Consider the following 20,930-nt stretch of genomic DNA (forward strand, 5'->3'; position numbering starts at 1 on the left):
GATGCGTTCGCTAACGGCTCCCGTGGAAGCAGATTTCACAGAACTGCTTTTGAAATCCTTTCAAAATTACCTTTGTTGTGAACACACAATCCCCCTATGGCCCCGCGAGTGGGAAATTTTTCCCGCACGGCAGTCAAAATAAAAACAATAACGCTTTCAATCCTCAGGACCCGGAGTGTGATGCCAGACGAAGCGACAGCCCCAACTTGGACTCGATGGTTTTGCGCGTGGAGCCTTTTGGCGAGAGTGGGCTGAGACGTGAGCCCGCTCGTTGTTTGCGCTCCGTGCTCGCCGTGTATTTTCACTTAAAGCCAATTGACCCTTTCCCCGTTCTGAGATGTCTGCAAGTTGCAGAGTGGGTCACGTTCACCGCTGAATCTCCTAACGCGTGCACGCGGTTAGCGTAAATTTTATTAAGCAAGGTGTAGCCGCGCCATTGTTTTTAAAGATATTATACTCACCACAGAGAGCCGGAGCGACACGACCACACTCGATGATAGTTGGCGCCACACTGTTCCACATGACCTCTAGCACGGCCTTTTACTTCCGATTTCATTTGGAATCGATTCCGTTCCGATGACGTAAACGTACACAATCGGAACGGAAATGGCAAGAAAAACGAATAACGTACGCGCACGTACACATACGCGTACGTGAACTTGTCCCGGGCCTCCCCCAGGTCGACTCAGCCTTAAACGAGTACGTGCACGTACACGTACGTCATCGGAAGGGGAAACGGTTAAGAGCCGCGCTTCCATTCTGACCATCGTTCATTCTCACGACGCCTCCTCTCCCCGGGCCCAGGCCTCCGCCGGAGGAGATGACGCAGCAGATGCGCGACCTGCAGTTCAGCTCGCCGGCGGGGGGATGTGGACCAGTGGCATCGACCGTGGCACCGGCAACGAGCGGCGGCGGCGGCGGCGGCGGCGCCGGTGGCCCGTTAAACCTGGCGCCGCAGGCGGCGCGGCGTTCCGACGGAGCCTCCCCGAGCGCCGCCAAGCGCTTGTACCGCAACCTCTCGGACAAGCTGCGCGGCGCCGGCGGCGGCGGCGGCGGCTCGGATGAGGCGTGCGCGGTGCACACGCGGTCCGAGAGGGACCGGCAGCAGCGCAAGTCGGCGTCGCTGGTGAGCGGGTGCGGCGCACAGATCCCGCTGGAGCGCAACCACGGACGCCGCGCCGCGCCGCGACAAGCGCTGTGCCACCCGAGTGCCATGGCCGCTCGGGCCCCATGCCGGTGACGATCTTCCCGGGCCTCGCTTATGTCGACTGAGCCTCGAATATGTTACCCGGTGAAATGCGTACAAACGTTAACACTGGGGAGACAAAGGCGGCCGGGGCATGTTGCTGGCCACCGGCCGGTGGCCCTCGTGTGCAGTGCCACGGCCTCCATAGGTGCTGCCCGTTAGCAGTACTTGCCCCTACAGCCTGGGTAGGCTATACGGGGGATCTTTGTCTTCGTGTTCTGGACTTGTTTGCCATGCCCGGCTTCACAGTTGGTACTCGCTAACAGCACTTGCCCGAAAAGTTACATGACGAATAATCGGGAGATCTGCGCCTTTGCCTTCACGTGACCCTTTGACCCCCGTCCCCCCCGTCCCCCCGTCCCCCCCGCGGCGTGCGCCGCTAGCCGAACCTGCAGTGTGGCGAGGCGCTGCTGGCGGCCGTGGAGCAGCAGGACATGGAGGGCGTGCGGCTGCTGCTCGACCGCTTCTCTCCCGACGAGCTGGACCTGAACACGCCCAACAGCGAGGGCCTCGTTCCGCTCGACATCGCCAGCATGACCAACAACGTGCCCATGGCGCGCATGCTGCTGCGTGCCGGCGCCCGCGAGAGCCCGCACTGTGAGGCCCCCGGCGCGACGCCGCGTCGGCAACGTGCGCCACTCGCACGCACGCACGTGCCACTCGCACGCACGCGCCACTCGCACGCACGCGCCACTCGCACGCACGCGCCACTCGCACGCACGCGCCACTCTCTCGCACGCACGCGACACTCGCACGCACGCGCACAGCCGTGGCCCCGAACCGAACTCTTCAGCTCGACACCAACTCTTCACTTGAGACATCAGTCTAACACGCAGTCTCACCGTTATGCAAATTCTCACACTGCCCATAACCGTAACTAAACTATAAACCCAACTACGTTTTTATATTTTACTCGGTAGTGCCCACTGAGCTATAGAGCACTTTGTCAGAAGTGACTTGGCCTGAAATCAGAATCAGAATATTTATGCTGGAGGATGTCCAGTAGGGCCTGGTCTGAACGTTACAACAACAAACAATACAAAACACGATAGGAATGCCAAGTATAGGGAATGTTATACAAATCACCGAAATAAATATTGAAATAAAACTAAACTATATTTTATATTTTACCAGGTAAGGCCCACTGAGCTATAGAACTCTTTTTCAGAAGCGACCTGGCCACAAATGTGGCTTATCACGTGGAAGTGTATCGCGGTCAAACACTCTAAATCCAAGTTTATTCTAAATGAGCATGGAGAAAAACTGGAGGGCCCGGAGAAAATCCGCGTGACCACGGGGAGAGAGACACCACAAACTTCAAATATAGAGCAGGTATCAGGGTCACGATCGAAACCCCTGGCCTTCTGTATACCACGGCAGGTAGTTAACATCTCGCCAACCTTACTTGAGGGATCAGTCCCAACACGTGCTCTCACCGTTATGCCAAATCTCACTCTGCCCATAACCACAACTCTCACTATAACTCCTACCCAAATTCTGACTCTGAACCCGACCTGTGATTCTGACTCCTCTCTTCCAACACCCATAATGCATCGACAAATTGAGAAACTTTTTTGCTCATCCGGCTGCCGCTCACCCTGAGAAGTTTTTGTCGCCCGAGTACAGACAGACGGACCGACGCGCTCACACGTCCGACAATTATCGTGCGGAATTCCCTAAGGGCTGTTTCTGAGCAGAGGCAACCGGGTAGCTACGGCGGTATTGATGAAGAGCTCTGTTGCAACCTTTGATCTCGTTTTTTTTTTTAAAATCACCACTTCAATTGTTCACTCCGCCGATCTTATGATTTTTTTTTAGAAGGTTTAGAACTTTATATTCTTTAACATGTTCTTGTCGAGAGTTGGGAATAGTTTTGGAAATTAAAGGAGAATCAGACAACCGTGTGTGGAGGCGTGGAGTCTTCGGGTGCGAGGGAGGGGGAAGCTCCATTCGTAAACTTTCAAGTTGCTTTCGTAACAAGTACGAGTCACGTGTTATAACTCTGAATAGGCAAATCGTCGAGATTTCTAACTGGCGACTCTGCGCCCCAATTTCACATTGCCGCTGGCCACTAGGGAGTGGCCACGGTGCAGGGCCAGCCACCCTGTTTGCGTGTCGCGAACAGGGTGGCTGGCCCTGCACCGTGGCCAATAGGGAGTGGCCACGGTGCAGGGCCAGCCACCCTGTTTGCGTGTCGCGAACAGGGTGGCTGGCCCTGCACCGTGGCCACTAGGGAGTGGCCACGGTGCAGGGCCAGCCACCCTGTCCGCGTGCCGCGCCGGCCTTCCGTGGCTGCGCGCGGTACCGGCGCTCGCTCCTGACGGCCCGCTAACGGCTACCGTGCGCGTGCCTGCGTGTGTGCAGTCGTGAGCCTGGAGAGCCGGGCACAGCACCTGAGCGCGCTGGCGCGCGAGGCGGAGCAGCGTGTCGGGGATCTGGCGGCGCAGCTCATCAACGAGCCGGCCGGCTGCGACGCGTGCGAGCGCCAGCGCCAGCTCGCCGCCTGGGAGTGGCGCCACCGCCTCTACAAGCGCATGCAGACCGGCTTCGAGCACGCGCGTCAGTATGCCTGCCGCGCCGCGATGGGTCGCGCGGGGGGGGGGGGGGGGGGGCGGGGGGCAGGGTGGGGAACTCGTCCTGCTACGGGGGGCGCGTCGCGTTCGCGTCCGCGGGGCGATGCGGGAGAGCGTCCGAGGTGGCGTCCCCCGTGGCTTGTGCCATCAGTGCGGAGCAGCAGGCGACCGAGCGCGCCGGAGGTTTTGTCGCCCGCGGGTGCCGCGTGCCGCGTGTGGGTGGTTTTGACCGTCTCTCGTGATGGATCGAGAACCACCCGTGCTGGGCTATCGCCCTGGTGCGTCGCCGTGGTGATCCACCCGTGCTGGGCTATCGCCTTGATGCATCGCCGTGGCGATCCACCCGTGCTGGGCTATCGCCTTGATGCGTTGCCATGGCGATCCACCCGTGCTGGGCTATCGCCCTGATGCGTCGCCTTGGTGATCCACCCGTGCTGGGCTATCGCCTTGATGCGTCACCGTGGTGATCCACCCGTGCTGGGCTATCGCCTTGGTGCGTCGCCGTGGTGATCCACCCGTGCTGGGCTATCGCCCTGATGCGTCGCCGTGGTGATCCACCCGTGCTGGGCTATCACCCTGATGCGTCGCCGTGGTGATCCACCCGTGCTGGGCTATCGCCTTGATGCATCGCCGTGGCGATCCACCCGTGCTGGGCTATCGCCTTGATGCGTTGCCATGGCGATCCACCCGTGCTGGGCTATCGCCCTGATGCGTCGCCTTGGTGATCCACCCGTGCTGGGCTATCGCCTTGATGCGTCACCGTGGTGATCCACCCGTGCTGGGCTATCGCCCTGATGCGTTGCCATGGTGATCCACCCGTGCTGGGCTATCGCCCTGATGCGTCGCCGTGGCGATCCACCCGTGCTGGGCTATCGCCCTGATGCGTCGCCGTGGTAATCCACCCGTGCTGGGCTATCGCCTTGATGCGTTGCCATGGTGATCCACCCGTGCTGGGCTATCGCCCTGATGCGTCGCCATGGCGATCCACCCGTGCTGGGCTATCGCCTTGATGCGTTGCCGTGGTGATCCACCCGTGCTGGGCTATCGCCCTGGTGCGTCGCCGTGGTGATCCACCCGTGCTGGGCTATCGCCCTGATGCGTTGCCATGGTGATCCACCCGTGCTGGGCTATCGCCTTGATGCGTCGCCGTGGCGATCCACCCGTGCTGGGCTATCGCCTTGATGCGTTGCCATGGCGATCCACCCGTGCTGGGCTATCGCCCTGATGCGTCGCCGTGGTGATCCACCCGTGCTGGGCTATCGCCTTGATTCGTCACCGTGGCGATCCACCCGTGCTGGGCTATCGCCCTGATGCGTTGCCATGGTGATCCACCCGTGCTGGGCTATCGCCCTGATGCGTCGCCGTGGAGATCCACCCGTGCTGGGCTATCACCCTGATGCGTTGCCATGGTGATCCACCCGTGCTGGGCTATCGCCTTGATGCGTCGCCATGGTGATCCACCCGTGCTAGGCTATCGCCCTGATGCGTCGCCGTGGTGATCCACCCGTGCTGGGCTATCGCCTTGATGCGTCGCCATGGTGATCCACCCGTGCTGGGCTATCGCCCTGATGCGTCGCCATGGTGATCCACCCGTGCTGGGCTATCGCCTTGATGCGTCGCCATGGTGATCCACCCGTGCTGGGCTATCGCCCTGATGCGTCGCCGTGGCGATCCACCCGTGCTGGGCTATCACCCTGGTGCATCGCCGTGGTGATCCACCCGTGCTGGGCTATCACCTTGATGCGTTGCCATGGTGATCCACCCGTGCTGGGCTATCGCCTTGATGCGTCGCCGTGGCGATCCACCCGTGCTGGGCTATCGCCCTGATGCGTTGCCGTGGCGATCCACCCGTGCTGGGCTATCGCCCTGATGCGTCGCCATGGTGATCCACCCGTGCTGGGCTATCGCCCTGATGCGTCGCCGTGGTGATCCACCCGTGCTGGGCTATCACCCTGGTGCATCGCCGTGGTGATCCACCCGTGCTGGGCTATCACCCTGATGCGTTGCCATGGTGATCCACCCGTGCTGGGCTATCGCCTTGATGCGTCGCCGTGGCGATCCACCCGTGCTGGGCTATCGCCCTGATGCGTTGCCGTGGCGATCCACCCGTGCTGGGCTATCGCCTTGATGCGTCACCGTGGCGATCCACCCATGCTGGGCTATTGCCCTGATGCGTTGCCGTGGTGATCCACCCGTGCTGGGCTATTGCCCTGATGCGTCGCCGTGGCGATCCACCCGTGCTGGGCTATTGCCCTGATGCGTTGCCGTGGTGATCCACCCGTGCTGGGCTATCGCCCTGATGCGTCGCCGTGGTGATCCACCCGTGCTGGGCTATTGCCCTGATGCGTCGCCGTGGCGATCCACCCATGCTGGGCTATTGCCCTGATGCGTTGCCGTGGTGATCCACCCGTGCTGGGCTATTGCCCTGATGCGTCGCCGTGGCGATCCACCCGTGCTGGGCTATTGCCCTGAAGCGTTGCCGTGGTGATCCACCCGTGCTGGGCTATCGCCCTGATGCGTCGCCGTGGTGATCCACCCGTGCTGGGCTATCGCCCTGATGCATTACCGTGGCGATCCACCCGTGCTAGGCTATCGCCCTGATGCGTTACCGTGGTGATCCTGCACTGAAGCTGCCATCTGTTGGCTGGGGACTGTAGATTCACCCACTTGGATGATTCCGTGAATTATTGCTACCGGGTGGAGCAGTGACGCACTGGTTCGTCTACTTCATTACAAACTCCAGCCACCACAGTTTGATTCCAGACCCTGGCCAATATCAGTGACAGAGTGGTATTTGAGCCGGTGCTGGGCCTTCCGTTATTCAACGTACGAACTGCCAGCGTGCTCACGTACGGTCACAAACCCCGAGGACCGGCATGACGTGGAGAGGCCTTCATCTAGCGGCGGATTGACAAATCACTGCAAATATTGAGTTAATATCGTTTTCGTCATTGTTGTAATAGTGATTTGAAAGTTAGCAGCGGTGGAATTTCACGCTAGAACGGGCACCCTGCTGCGATCACGAACCGGGCCGGTGGTTCTGCCTCGACTCGGCAGTCGTTCATGAGCGGCTGACATTCCTTGCCATTGAAAACTCAAACCACTCTCCGTGTTTTGAGGCAGCGTAGCCTTTAAAAGGTTTTTTTTTTTCTCCAACAAAAATAACTTTGGAGGGCAACCGGCGTATCCTGCAAGCTCTCCGTTGTGCGCACTCCAGCTCAGAGTGTCCTCTCGCGCCAAACGTTGGCCAGCGCCCATCATCAAGTCAAAAGCGACCGGCTTGCATCTGGCAAACCTTGACCCCGGGGCCATCTACGATTCTGGCAGTTTGTGGTCGTGATGCAGCAGACTGGAACCTTAAATTGAGTTGTTTGCTAAAAGATGAGATGGCGGTCGGTATTGAAGCAAACGCGACAAGTGGAAGAAGAATTGTGGTTCTGGGGTATTCATCGTAGATATCTGGACAGACTGGGAATGTGGATGCAAGTGGAACTTTGTGTGGCAATGTACATGATGCCGGGGGGTGGTGTGAGAGAGAAGTCGTCAATAGACTCTGGCCGCGATTATTGCCCTGCATTTTTGGGGGTCGTAACAGCGATTGTTTCCGGCAGTTTCCACCAAAACAATAATCTCATGGACACTAAAGTACACGTAGCTGGGAATTATGGGCCAGTGCAGCTACTAGCTTGGCTGTGATGTAAAACTTATTCAAATTTAAATTTTTTTGACCAGGTAAGGCCCACTAAACTATATAGCTCTTTTTCAGAAGCGACCTGGCCACAAATAGTAGCTCAACAAAGTGGTGTATCACGTGGAAATATTATAAAAAGCAAAGACTCTAAACACACATATTGATCATAAATGTGGAGGGAAAAACCCGTAGGAGCTGGAGAAAAATCCTCACGACCACGGGGAGAACATGCCAACTTCAAATATACAAGGCATCAGGGTTCAGATTGAACCCACGACCACCTGTTCACCGGGCGAGGCACTTAACATCACGCCTCGACCGCACGAATTGTCTCCACCCCCTCATGTGATTGGCTGGTGGTTAATGTGCGGAAGAAGTGCCATCGACGTGACCGGCTGAATATGGATGGCGGATGAGAGTCTGGTTTTGTGCCTAAGCCGGTAAACGGGAGGATGTCCCAGCATGGTGGATGTGACTCGTATTCTGTTTGCACGGCGTTTTTATCGGTGGACTGCATAGACCACTAAAGAAGGGGAAGGATGTTGACTTTGTGACACTAAAAGTTCGGTATATATACGGCTGACTTATGATCCGGGTGACGTTACGAGCGAGAGAGCTGACGTTTAACAGAGAAACTGGAAAAAATATCCTTCACGCCCCGTTTGCCTGATGAAGAAGAGGAGAATTTGAGGGCGGCGGGATAGGGAAAGCAACTTGGGAGGTTTGCGAAGGAACTCAACGGCAGAGCGTTCTGAACATAGTCGTGCAAAAGCAGGGCCAAGGAGCGCAGCTTGAAGGGGAGATAGGGGGGAGCTAACCGAGGTGGGCATTGGAGAGGTCGCCCCGGAGGTCAGCGACCGCTTGAAACCCCGACGGTCCATGTGGCAGGAGCAGCGGCGAGGTTTGGTGGCAGTAGCGGGAATGAAGGGGCGCCAAGGTGGCGAGATGTTAACTCCCTCGCCTGTTGTGCAGGAGGGCGTGGGTTCGATCCCGACCATGTCGCCTGCTGCTGTATATTTGGAGTTTGCGTGTCTCTCCCTCCCCGTGGTCGCGTGAATTTGTCTCCAGGTCCTCGGGTTTTTCCCTCCACGTTTAGAATCAACATCACCACACATTCAGAGTATTTAACTGCTCCAGATTTCCACATGATGATAAGCCACTTCGTTTGAGCTATCATTTGTGGTAGCCCAGGCCGCTTCTAGAAAAAAGAGCGATATAGCATCAGTGGGCCTTACCTCGTGAAATGAAAAAAATAGTTTAGTTTATGATCTGGGGCTGTGACGCGGCCCAACAGTTCACCACTCATTGCAGACGGCCACTGTTCAGACGATTCAACTCCCGACCTGCAGCGACGTTTAATTCCCTGAGTGCCGACGTCATGGGTCCAATTTTTTCCAATTTTTATAAACCACCCGCAAATTACTCTGTTGGAAAACGCACAGCAATCATGGCCCACTCACATCCCCCCACCCCACCTACAGACCCTCGTGAGAAAAGAGGCAGGGGGCTCGGCCAGGCTTTGCTGGGCAAACAACCGCGATAATAAATACATAAAAATAACAACAACAACAAATTGAGTGACCGCGATCTCGCAATGTTGTGATGGCCGTGCGTGCAGGAACCCCAGATGCCCCCACGCACGTGCAGCTGTGCGTGACGGGGAGCCACACGCTGGCCGTCTCGTTCCAGGAGCCGCTGCTCATCAACGCCGCCATCGTCACCAAGTACAAAGGTGAGCGGCGGCGGCGGTGGTGACGGTGGTGGTGGCGGTAGCGGCGGTGGTGACGGTTGTGGTGGTGATGGCGGCGGCGGCGGCGGCTGCGGTGGTGGCGGTGACGGTGGGGGAGGTGGTGGCAGTGGTGACAGTGGTGACGGCGGTGACGGTGGTGGCTGCGATGGTGGGGGTGGTGGTAGCGGTGGTGGTCGTTGTGGCACCATTGCAAGAGCGCAGGCTCCTCAAACGCGGTCCCAAGAGCGTCGCTTCGCAACCGGTGTGGCGGAGTTCCAGCTGGTGTGCCCCGTGATGTTTTCATAAAATTATAGTGGAGGATAGAACCTCGCCGTTTGCCAGCTGGGACAGACGGAACTCTCCTCCTCCTCCGCGCCGTTTAGCGGCCGATCCAGCCCCACCACCACCCCCCCGCCACCCACCGCCTGCCGCCCTCCCCCTCTCTCCACATCGGTCGCGACGCCGTACGGCAGACGGCCGTCAGCCATCGCCGCTGGCCCTCGCAGCTGCCTCGGTCGCGCGGGTGCAGCGGGGATGTTTTGGTTCTCTGTGTCGTGAAGATCGAGAAAGCTCGATGGTGAGTGCTGTGTGAACGCCGCCGGTTGAGAAGCACCAGGCTAGAAGATCACACGCCGTGCGTGCGTGCGCACTCGTTTTGGTGGAGTTGACCCTGCAGGGGCCTGCCGCACCTTAAAATATTGGAGGAAGTAGCCAATATAGCTCAGTGGGCCTTGCCTGGCAATATACAAAAAAACATCATTTTTAGTTCAGTGTGCCGGCGTCAGGATACGCATTTGCCTGATTCGAAAAATGACACCGCAAATGACTTGATTGGGATTGTACACGGAGCAGCGCTCATAGTCCGCTTTCTCACAGACCAATGCCCCAGGTCACCCTTGCAAATGAGTTCTCTCCGAGTTAAACAAAGTCAGCTTGAAATTCGAAGGCCCCAGGTCTTCTCTTCGCCGTCCATTCCCAATTTGAGACAATGGCAAGAAAGAATGTTAAAAAAACTTCCTTCATTTGGAGAAAGAAAGAAAATAACCCCAATAAAACTACTGGGGCTTTTAGATTATATCATAAACAATTGTCCCCATCTTCCAGGCACTGCACAGCTGCTGGAAATTATAGCCTAACGAAGTCTCATCGCTCTCCTGAACATTTGTTCTCATTGATTTTTTTTCTCTCGTCTTTGTCAAACCCATTTAGAATCTGACGAGCCGCAAACACGCACGCGCACGCTTTGTTTGCGCCAGATTTTATCCACATGTTACCTCTAGCGATCCATGCGTTGTTGCGGGCGCGGTCACGTGAAACCCACTCGTGGATTGGCGGGCAACGTCGACCGCTTGCTAGAATTGAATTTGGAGTGGCAGTGATAAAGAGCCGTGTCTTGAGATGGTGATGGGTTTGGAGAGTCCTTCGTCCGGCAGTTGAGGGATCATGTCAGATGTTGATGGTGATAAGAGGCAGGGGTGAAGGATCTAGAGTGCCTCATTGCATACACCTCCGTTTTCCAATCAACATAATCATCATGAATATCGTATCCGTTGTAATGATTGACATCATCGTATGCATCCTAACTATAAATAACATATTTTTCGTTGACGATCGACATTAAAACTATTCATCGTCACGCTCATGTATTCACCTCATTGTTGTCGCCATCACCAACATCACCTTCCCGCTAACAGTGGGCCACGCAGTTGTTCTGGCGCTCATTTGGCCTAGTTAATGCTGCCCTAGGAATTTGGGCCCAGCCAGTGAACAGGGCCAGCTCGGTTTGAGATCTGTCGCGAGAACGCATAAATATTCTCAGCCTACGGAGTTTACGTGACAAACCTTACTAATTGGCTGTGTCGGGTGATGGCGTGTTTAACGACACATTAATATTTATGCGATCTAGCCCCAAAAAAACCTCTTATGGATGAAGATGGTCACTGCATCATGCGCTTTTAGATACATTTCTGTCTATCCCTTAGAGATGAACGAGGCCAAACGGACTGAAAACCTGACTTTCATTCAACGGTGTTTTAGGGGAGCATGTGAGAAGGGGAGTAGAGTGAGATGAGAGAGGAGACTACGGTAGGCAGGGGCGAGGAGCATGAACCACCGTCACACGAACTCCGGTAAACCACACAGCAGCGGCTGGCCATCAAACAAAGACGGTCACCGCATCGTGCGAATTCAGATGTGCTTCTGCGGCCATCGGGAACGCTCTTCCTTCCTATATTAGGAAGCCACTGGGAGCTATGCACTTTTAAACCATCGAGATTGAAAACTAATTTCTTTACGACTGCGTTTTGTCCTTCTCCCGCACCTCCGATTAACGCGGTTGGCTACGCACAGTGCAAAAGAAAGTCAACATACATATAGAGGGGTCGGATCATCAATACCCCTAACGCCCTGCTTCACTGATAATAAACCAGGCTTCCAACCGCATCAGGGCCCTGTGTTGCTCACTAGACATGGATTAGTCACACGTAAATAAGGGTTTCCTTGTGGGGCACGGAGAAGCTTTCGCAGATTAAAGATGAGATAAGTTTGTAGTGTGTATGAGGCAGAAATCGTAATGCCTCAGCGGTTCGCGTCTCTGTCAGTTCTTTGCCGTGCGGACCGCTCAGCCGCGAATGCTTCCTCAGCTTTCCTGCCTGACATACCATGGACGAGCTCTCGGCCAAATCTAGGGCGATTGTCGGTTCGGATTTTGCCACTGACCGAGCCAAGACGTTTGGAGCGGCTGCAGGAGACGTTTATCTTAGTCCCGCTGTCATCAGGATGAGGCCCTCTGTGCGTGTACTTGTGCTCCAGCCATTCAGTGTATTTTGTGGCTGACGACAATGACGACAAGGATTAAATATCTGGTAAGTTGCCTTTTTGTTTCCGTACTGCATTAAAACCCAGATCTCCAATGTAGATGCTGCCCCTGTCCTCACCAGGCCCTGTCACAAGGTACAGCCCTTTTGTCGATCCACTGCTGCTGGATGAGGTTCTTCCCCATGCCCTTGTGAGTGGTGAGAGATATTTTTACCGTACTTTCACCATGCTGGGTCAGTGCTGGTTTGCGATGGTGGTGCAGAACAGCAGTACCCTCTAACCACCCACAACGCTTATCCCACCTGTCCTCTGCGCATGATGGTGGTGGCCCCATCTGAGTGCTATCCAGGCTCAGGCCTGCTTGGCTTCTGAGGTCTGCCGAGATCAGGTGGATTCCCGGTGATTTTGCCCTTCTATCGAGCTCTTTGTCGGTCTCACTATAATTGATAGTAATCATGCTATCTGTAAAGCCAAGAAGGCAGCGGTTGTTTGTGTTTTTAATCTCTGTCGTGTCTTTATTCGTACGAACCCAGGTTTTAAGAGCGACACTGTTTGAAATTTAGGTGCCAGAAAAGTAAGGTTTGTACATAATTGAAAATTATTTTGCAGGAAATCACTATGATCGAGCAAAGGTATTGTGCGCCATCCATTTCACAGCCACGTCATTACCGCGCCACCGCCACGTCAATTACCGTTTGCGAAGGCTCAAATCGCGCGGCGATGTATATTTTTTTTGTTCCCCGGAACTTTGGGAGAGAGAGAGAGAGAAAAACATGTTGGCAGGGGCACATACATCGGTGCAATCAACTGTCAAAGCATGCGTCTCCCAGATATGTAATCTGCAGCTGCCAGGGAGACATGCGGGGGATTCTGTAGGGTGGTGTTATTAAGGATTAAGTGTTTGAAGAGGCGGCTTCAGTATCTCTCTACAAGTCATTCCGTGAGCGTGCCTCTTGCCGGCGAATTCTTGCCTCGCAGGAAATATTGCAAACAAAGAACCAGGGGATGGAAAGCATTACAATAAAATCCACGAGGTCGCCGCATTAATAATCAGTTGACAATTTGGCGATAACGGTGTATGTTGATCAACGAGGCAGAGAGGATTGTTGGCCATAGGACGTAGCTCCTGGTGGCTTGCGTGCAGCCCTTTGTAAATCAACTGCTGGATGAAGGCCTCTCCATTGCCGTGCCATCTGTGGGGTTGTTCAATCGTACGGGTGGGGGGGTGAGGAGGGTAGGGGGGGGCGGATCCCAGGACCCGTTCAGATATCACTCGCCACTGACGTTAGCTGTGACCGGGGAATCAGGCTCGGGTAGCCGGGCGCATGGGGCAGTGCTGTAAACCAACTGAGCCTCCATTCGTTCTGCCACCTTGGGGGGGGGGGGGGGGGGGGGGGTTCCGGATTCAGTGCATGATGCCCGTGGGTGTCGCGTCCCTTGATTGGCAGCTGGCCCCGCGACCCGTGCAGTCATTAAATCTGTGTGGACAAGCGATGATGATGATGGTGGTGGTGGTGGCGATGGTGGCGAGGGTGGCAACAAATTTGACCATCCTTTGAGGTTGACGAGAGGCCGAGGCATTGTAAAAGCAGGGCCAGTGATTACCTGCCGCCCTCCAAGGTTCGGAAAACGTTGCTTTACAATGATACATTTATTGGTGGAGAAAAGCGACGGATCTCAGCCAAGTGGGCTACTGTGTTACTGTATGGCGCCGATGTTATTTTAAATAGCCGTGGCAAGCAGGCGCGGAGCGGGAGAGATGGCGCGATGCTCCACCGTAAACAATAAAAACAGAATACTCTGTACTCCCCCGACCTCACTCAAAACCGAGCTGGCCATCGTGTGCCAGCGTCACGCTCCAAATTTGAAAAATGAACCCACTAATTACTCAATTGGGATATCACAAAGAGCAACATCGCCTCCCCCCCCCTACGATGTCACTGAAACAAAGCGCCTTTGTGACAGCCTGGCCCTGTAAGAATGACGGCACGAATAGCGAGTGCACTAAACTATCAAGTACATATTCACATTTTCTATCTTTTTGTATTTTTCGCAAGAACGGTCGACGTGTGCCCTGCGTGCCATGGACGTGGGCCCTGCATGCCAGAGACGTGAGCCCTGCGTGCCAGAGACGTGGGCCCTGCGTGCCAGAGACGTGGGCCCTGCGTGCCAGAGACGTGGGCCCTGCGTGCCAGAGACGTGGGCCCTGCGTGCCAGAGACGTGGGCCCTGCGTGCCATGGACGTGGGCCCTGCGTGCCAGAGACGTGGGCCCTGCGTGCCATATGTTGCGCACTCGAAATTAAGAATGTGGGCAGGTGCTCCAAATCGAGGGCAAACACATTTATTGTGGTCAATCTGTAAAATGCAACAGCACGTGTCACACACAGCAATCCTCAACCGAGTCGCCATTAACCACGTGACTGGTGCACCAGTCCGGTTAATCAATAACCCTGCCAGCCGCTGACAGGCCCAACTCAGTTATCGCATGCTGGTGTACACACGTGCATTGATGTACTGCACAGCACATAAGGACTTTCACAAAACCACACTTTACTCCCTTGCTGCGCGAGGAAATAATTAAAAGAGTGGTCCATTCCTCATGTGCCACACATAGACGTGGGCCCTGCGTGCCGAGTGAGAGAGGCCGCCCGGCTCCTCTCCGCCACGGCCGAGCGAGCGTGCTCGAGCGTCGAGGGTCAGCGCGAATCCAGACCGTGCGACTTCGGAAGAAAGTTAGTGCTTCAAGCACTCTCATGCAATCCCACTGGAGAGGGAAGCTCTCACCTTCCATTACGGCGCTTTTGAAAACACTAAAGAGGCGGCATGGGGAAAGACCATTCATTAGCCATTGTTTGCAAGTCTCCAGGCAGATGCTTTCATGGCTGTCTCTTCATCTACACAAATGTCTTTTTTTATATTCCCTTACCTCATTCAATGTTTTTTTTATATAATTCCAGTGTCGGGTCGCTTCTGAAAAATACGTTAATAACTCAATGGGCTTAGCCTGGTAGGATGGGGATGGTTTAGTTGTATTTGTATGTTTTTTGGTGATTGGTTAAGTTTCTTGTAATTTACAGGACTATCGTGTTGTTTGTAATGTTTGTTGTTGTAACGGTCTTACCTGCCTCGACTGGACATCTGTGAAAAAGAGTTTTATAGCTCATCGGATTCATCCTGTTATAATTTATAATATTCTGATTCTGTTCTCATGTGCCTGTGGCCACCGGCCACGCTTGCCGCGGCGTGTCGCGCTTCACTCACCGGGACGAGGCACTCACCAGGCCGAACAGGGGAGAGCGAGCGGTGGCCGCGCGGGCGTGTGTGTGTGCATGTGTATGCGTGTGTGTGTGTGTGAGCGTGTGTGTGTGCATGTGTATGCGTGTGTGTGTGAGCGTGTGTGTGTGTGTGCATGTGTATGCGTGTGTGTCTGTGTGAGCGTGTGTGTGTGCTGAGGTCGACTCAGCCTCAAATGAGTACCTGGTGCGGTGTGTAAATATCGCCACTAGGGAGACAAAGGCGGTCGGGCGTGGTGCTGGCCACCCACCCCCTCGTGTACCGTTCTGGCCTTCATAGGTGCTCGCTAACACACTTGCCCCTACAGTCTGTTAAGGCTATACGGGGGATCTTTGTGTGTGTGCATGTGTAAGATGCGCCTGCCATTCTTCCACTCCGGTGGTGGGTGTACACCCAGGACCCCATTCCAACCTAAAGTGGCCTGGTCTCAGTTATCTGATGAAAGTTGCAAGTGAGAATTTCATCATCGCTTGCGGCTGGGGTTGGCATCGTTCCCCACTCCTCCTGATGTCGAGGATAAATGGGCGAGGTTTAGGACTGTGACTCATGCAGCTGCAATGGCTGCTTTGGGTACGCGGTCCAGACCTCCCCAGAGACCCTGGCTGACAGAGGAGGTGTTCAGGATGGTTGAGAAAAAGCGACAGGCCCACTGTCATTGGCTACAGAATCCCACGTCCGAGAATGAGGAGGCTTACCGCAGCCTTCGCTCGGAGGTTCAGAGAGCCGTGAGGCACTGCAAGGATGGGTGGTGGTCGCGGGTTGCTGAGGAGATGGAGTCTGCCTCAGTGGCCCGTGATCACAAATCTCTATTTAACTCCATCAAAAAAGTAACCTGCAGCGCCACACCTATTACCATCATTAGGGAAAAAAACGGTGATCCAATCTCAGACCCCCAGGAACAGGTTTGCAGATTTGCTGAGCATTTCTGTGAGGTTCTGGGGGAGGGAAAATCCCTCAGCCAGGAAAACATCGTGGCACAAAGTGAGGATGACCCTGCTGAGTCTGCGGTGCCTCAAATATTGGAAGAAGTCACCCCCTGTGAATGGCTGGCTGAAGTGCCATCTGTTGAGGAAGTACTGAAGGCGATCCGGAGTCTGAGACCAGGAAAGGCAGCGGGCAGAGATGATCTCCGAAGCAAAATGTTGAGGGAGGGTGGCGTTTGTGCACAGACTGCACTATATGACATCATAACAACAGTCTGGACCACTGGACGGGTTCCGCAGGATTGGAAAGATGCCCTGGTGGTCCCCCCTTTAAGGGGACCGCACAGACTGTAACAACTACAGGGGCATCTCACTCCTCAGTGTGCCGGGAAAGGTCCTGGCAAGGATTATTCAACATCGCCTTGCCAGGCACGCTGAGAAGAGGCTTGCGGAGCCCCAATGCGGTTTCAGGAAAGGGCGGTCCTTCACAGATGCCATATTTTCTGTCCGTCTGTTACAGCAGAGGTGTAGGGAATTCCAGCAAGACCTACATCTCTGCTTTATTGACCTGGTCAAGGCCTATGATACCATCAGTAGGCCTGGGCTCTGGGTTGTTCTTCGTGCTTTTGGAGTCCCTGACCCTCTGCTCACGATCATTAAGGACCTTCATGATGGTGAGCAGGCCCGGGTAAAACTACGTGGCCGGGAGTCGGGGCCATTCCCTGTACACCTTGGAGTGCGACAGGGATGTCCTCTGGCTGGCGACCCGGGTTCTATTCCCGGTCACCGCCAACACCAGTGACGATTATCTGAACCGGTCCCGGGCCTCTCATAGGTCGATTCAGCCTCAAATCAGTACCTGGTGTGATGTGTAAACATCGCCGCTAGGGAGACAGGCGGCCAGGCGTGGTGTTGACCACCCACCCCCTTGTGTGCCGTGCCGGCCTTTATAGGTGCTCGCTAACTGCACTTGCCCCTACAGTCTATTAAGGCTATACGGGGGATCTTTGTCTTTGTGTGTGCGTGCGTGTGTGCGTGCGTGTGTGCATGTTTTTGCGTGTGTGTGTCTTTGTGCGTGCGCGAGTGGCTCTCACACGGCTTGTCGCTTCGAAGGAGAATCGCGTCATGCGGAGAGGCCTCCCCCTCCACGCTGTCTCGGTGTCTCGCAGTGACGGCGGCGCATGTCCGCTGTGGGGGGTGGGCACTCACCGGCACCAGTGGCCACCGTGGTTGTCACTGCTCAGCGCCACGGTGCCAGTGCAATTCCCTCCCCATGCTACTTTTAGTAAACGGTGGCTGACCTCGAACTGGGCAGCCTCAGCCGAAGCTTTTTGCGTAATTTGGTTTGTCTTTTTGTCGTTTTTTTTCCCCCGAAAACAAATTGGAAACGTACTTGTGTTGAACTTCTTTTGCACCGTACGCAGCCAACCGTGCTAATCGGAGATGCAGGGGAATGACAACAACACTAAACACAAAAAGCAGTTCTAAAGAAATGATGTTGTCCGTGTCATGTCATGAGACGCAAGAATCCATTTGGAACTCACGGAGCAGTGGTTGTTGACGGACGGCCTTCGGAACTTCGACTGAGATCCCTTCCAGTAGCCTCCGTTATCCACTCACCCGGTACTCCTCTACCTACACGTGCAGCGGGTTCTAGGGAGGCACACACTTGAGCTGGGAGGCAACACGTTTGTAGTGTCGCGTAGAATCACTCAGTCGGACACGTTGTTCCAAGTCACCTGCTTACACTTTATTACTCTACTCTTGCACCAGTTGTAGGCACTCCTGTCTCTGTCTATAGGTCACTTGGTTAACCAACTTCCCCTATCTACTTTACACCTCGCTGACCTGCCTGCGGCAGCTCCTTCCTCTCAGCAGCGCCGCACTCACAGCTCCGCACACAGACAGCAGCTCACACAGAGCTTGTACACAGCCGTGCTCACACAGAGCTTGCACGCAGCAGCGCTGACACAGAAGTTTCACTCGCCCAGAGGCTTCGCTCACACAGAAGCTTCGCTCACACAGAGCTTGCACCCAGCTGCTCTCCCTCTGCACCGCTGCCCTCGCCTACGTTCCCTCAGACCCACCCACTCGTCCAATCCGGGCGGGGGGATCAACCCTCACCCGCCCGTCGACTCGTGAGGGTTGAGGTCCGTCCCTGGCTTGAGCGGCAGCGGCGAGATGTCTTCACCTTGGTCCCAGCAACCTGAACTCCCGCTCCGCTCTCACACACCCCCTTATATTTTCCTCCAAATTATCCAGGTCCTCCCTTGTGTCTCTTTATCGCACGTCTCCAAGGCGACACCTCTGGTGCCAGCGTACGACCCCAGACCGACCCCGTCTGCAACCGAATCTCCCGTTAAAGAGGTGGAGGTTTGCACGTGCAACCTTATGTTGCACACGCGCACTGCTGTCCTCGGTTGCCCTCGGGCAGCAGTACACACCGTGTATTTTACCACACTACACGTTTATTACACGGCCCCAACAGGGCTACTACTTAAACGTTACAACGGGTTACTACATAACCAGGTCATGTCAGAGACACCCTGCCTGACCCACAATGCCGAACGTGACGACCGAAGAGACGTAGCACCGAGGGTTCCATTCCAGCAGACAGCCGCGATTGCTCTCGCGACCTCACTTTTATACTCCCGAGCATGGCCTCGCTCCGCCTTCGGCCACGCCCCCTTCTGGATCTCACCAGAAGGTTCTCGACTGAGCATCACGTGTCCTTCAAGCCACCCTTTGGGCCCCCTCGCCACCCTGTCCCGGTCACGTGCCCTCTCGGGTTCACCCAGACTGTCACGTCCTTACTTGCCCTCTCTCTGACCATCACCAGAACCATTCCCCCTAGGGCCCCCTTCCATGCCATACCTACTCTGGTGCCAGAGAGAGGCTCAAAACGCACAGTTCCACTCTTGTGACAGTAGCTGGCGCTAAACGCCATAGTGACTCCATTTACGTCACTACACACAGAAATGTTGTCGTACGGCAGTCACTCGAAAACATATTATGTTTAGAACTGGAATTTAGACAATGGAAATGAAATCTCAGATATAATAATGTATGTATTTTTGATTTAAAGCTTTCGTGACTGCAAGGATTCATATTCTTGGTTCTTTCGGTAAAGTCACGTAGAAGGGAAACAATAAAATAATAAAAATATAAAACAATAAAATTCTCACGACGTTTCGACTGCAACACAACCAATCATGATCAGGTGTGAAACCACAGCAAGAAAATTTGGAAAAAGTGGCGGTTATTTTAACGTTAGCACCACGGAGAGCGATTTGACAGTTTGTTCGGATGGACGAGTCCATCTATGTTCGGAAAAGAGGAGGGGGGAGACGAAAATAATGGATGCAGTCTGAAAGCCACCTTAAGCATGATCAATCAATTAAGACCCGAAATGGTTGATCAAATCCTTCCAATGATTGCTAAGCCAGAATCCATGAGGCTATATATGTGGCTATCCACATATATAGCCTCATGAGGCTATCCACATATACAAACACAGAGACAATTTCAACCGAGAAGATGGATTCTGGCTTAGCAATCATTGTAAGGATTTGATAAACCATTTCGGGTCTTAATTGATTGATCACGCTTAAGGTGGCTTTCAGACCGCATCCATTATTTTCGTCTCCCCCCTCCTCTTTTCCGAACATAGATGGACTCGTCCATCTGAATAACTGCCAAATCGCTCTCCGTGGTGCTAACGTAAAATAAACTGCCACTTTTTTCAAATTTTCTTGCTGTGGTTTTCACACCTGATGATGATTGCTTGTGTTGCAGTCGAAACGTCGTGAGAATTTTATTGTTTCATATTTTTATTATTTTATTGTTTCCCTTCTACGTGACTTTACCGAAAGAACCAAGGTTATGTATGTTGAACTTCTTTTGTTCCGCGCGTAGCCAACCGCGCTAGGAACCAGATTGAGACGATCAACTCGCCGCACTTGAGAACACTGGTGACATCGCGGGTGGCAGTGCCAGCTTCCGTTGTCTGTTGAACCCCCCCTGAGGGGCACCCCGGCTGCCTCCACCTAAGCTTGGAAATTCGACGTGGCGTGTTTAACCTCGCCTCACTACTCTCACCTTGCACTGAAGCCTCATGGTAGGACCTTACGCAGCAGCGTCACTGAAAATCTGCTTCGGACATTGAGGTTCTCGGACAGTTACAGCATAACATCACTATACACTACACTATACACTACACTACTATACATGACTATATACTTGACTTAAAGCTTTCGTGACTGCAGGAATTCATATTCTTTGGGTCTTTCGGTAAAGCCACAAAGATAGAATAAATAATAAAATCAAAATCACGACGTTTTTATCGCAACACAAGCAATCGTCTTCAGGTGAAAAATAAAGGTACTCCACGTCCCTCGGTTCTAACTTCCAGCAACTGGCGCCGTGGTGGTTTCCAGCTCGTGAACCGCTTCATGTTGCAAGGTCAAGGGTTCACATCCCAGTTAGGAGTTGAGTGAGCCTCTCGCCCTTCCTGGCTTGCGTGCCACTCCACACAAGGTCAAGGTGCAGCCCTGCAATGCCTTGCTTACACCACTGCTGGGAGGCGCCTCCACAAGAGGGCGCTCAAGGGAGTCCCTCAAGGAAGTCCATAATGCTCATCCTATGAACTGATGCCCA

At 54.5% G+C, this 20,930-nt stretch overlaps 1 protein-coding gene across 4 annotated transcripts in view; it reads left to right on the forward strand.

Moving 5' to 3' along the window:
* The window catches only part of ANKFN1 (ankyrin repeat and fibronectin type III domain containing 1), a 254,019-nt gene that overhangs the window by 201,928 nt on the left and 31,161 nt on the right, over positions 1-20,930 (forward strand). For 3 of the 4 annotated variants that reach the window (XM_076072300.1, XM_076072298.1, XM_076072301.1), the window contains 4 exons: positions 805-1,126; positions 1,630-1,876; positions 3,611-3,805; positions 9,129-9,242. In XM_076072300.1, coding sequence (XP_075928415.1) covers positions 805-1,126; positions 1,630-1,876; positions 3,611-3,805; positions 9,129-9,242 — 878 coding nt within the window. The remainder of the gene's footprint in view (positions 1-804; positions 1,127-1,629; positions 1,877-3,610; positions 3,806-9,128; positions 9,243-20,930) is intronic. The other variant, XM_076072299.1, reaches the window with a different exon arrangement.

The sequence above is a fragment of the Petromyzon marinus genome, chromosome 37, assembly GCF_048934315.1.
Source record: "Petromyzon marinus isolate PM22_M1 ecotype Great Lakes invasive population chromosome 37, UKy_Petmar_22M1.pri1.0, whole genome shotgun sequence".
In the NCBI taxonomy this organism is placed as follows: domain Eukaryota; kingdom Metazoa; phylum Chordata; class Hyperoartia; order Petromyzontiformes; family Petromyzontidae; genus Petromyzon; species Petromyzon marinus.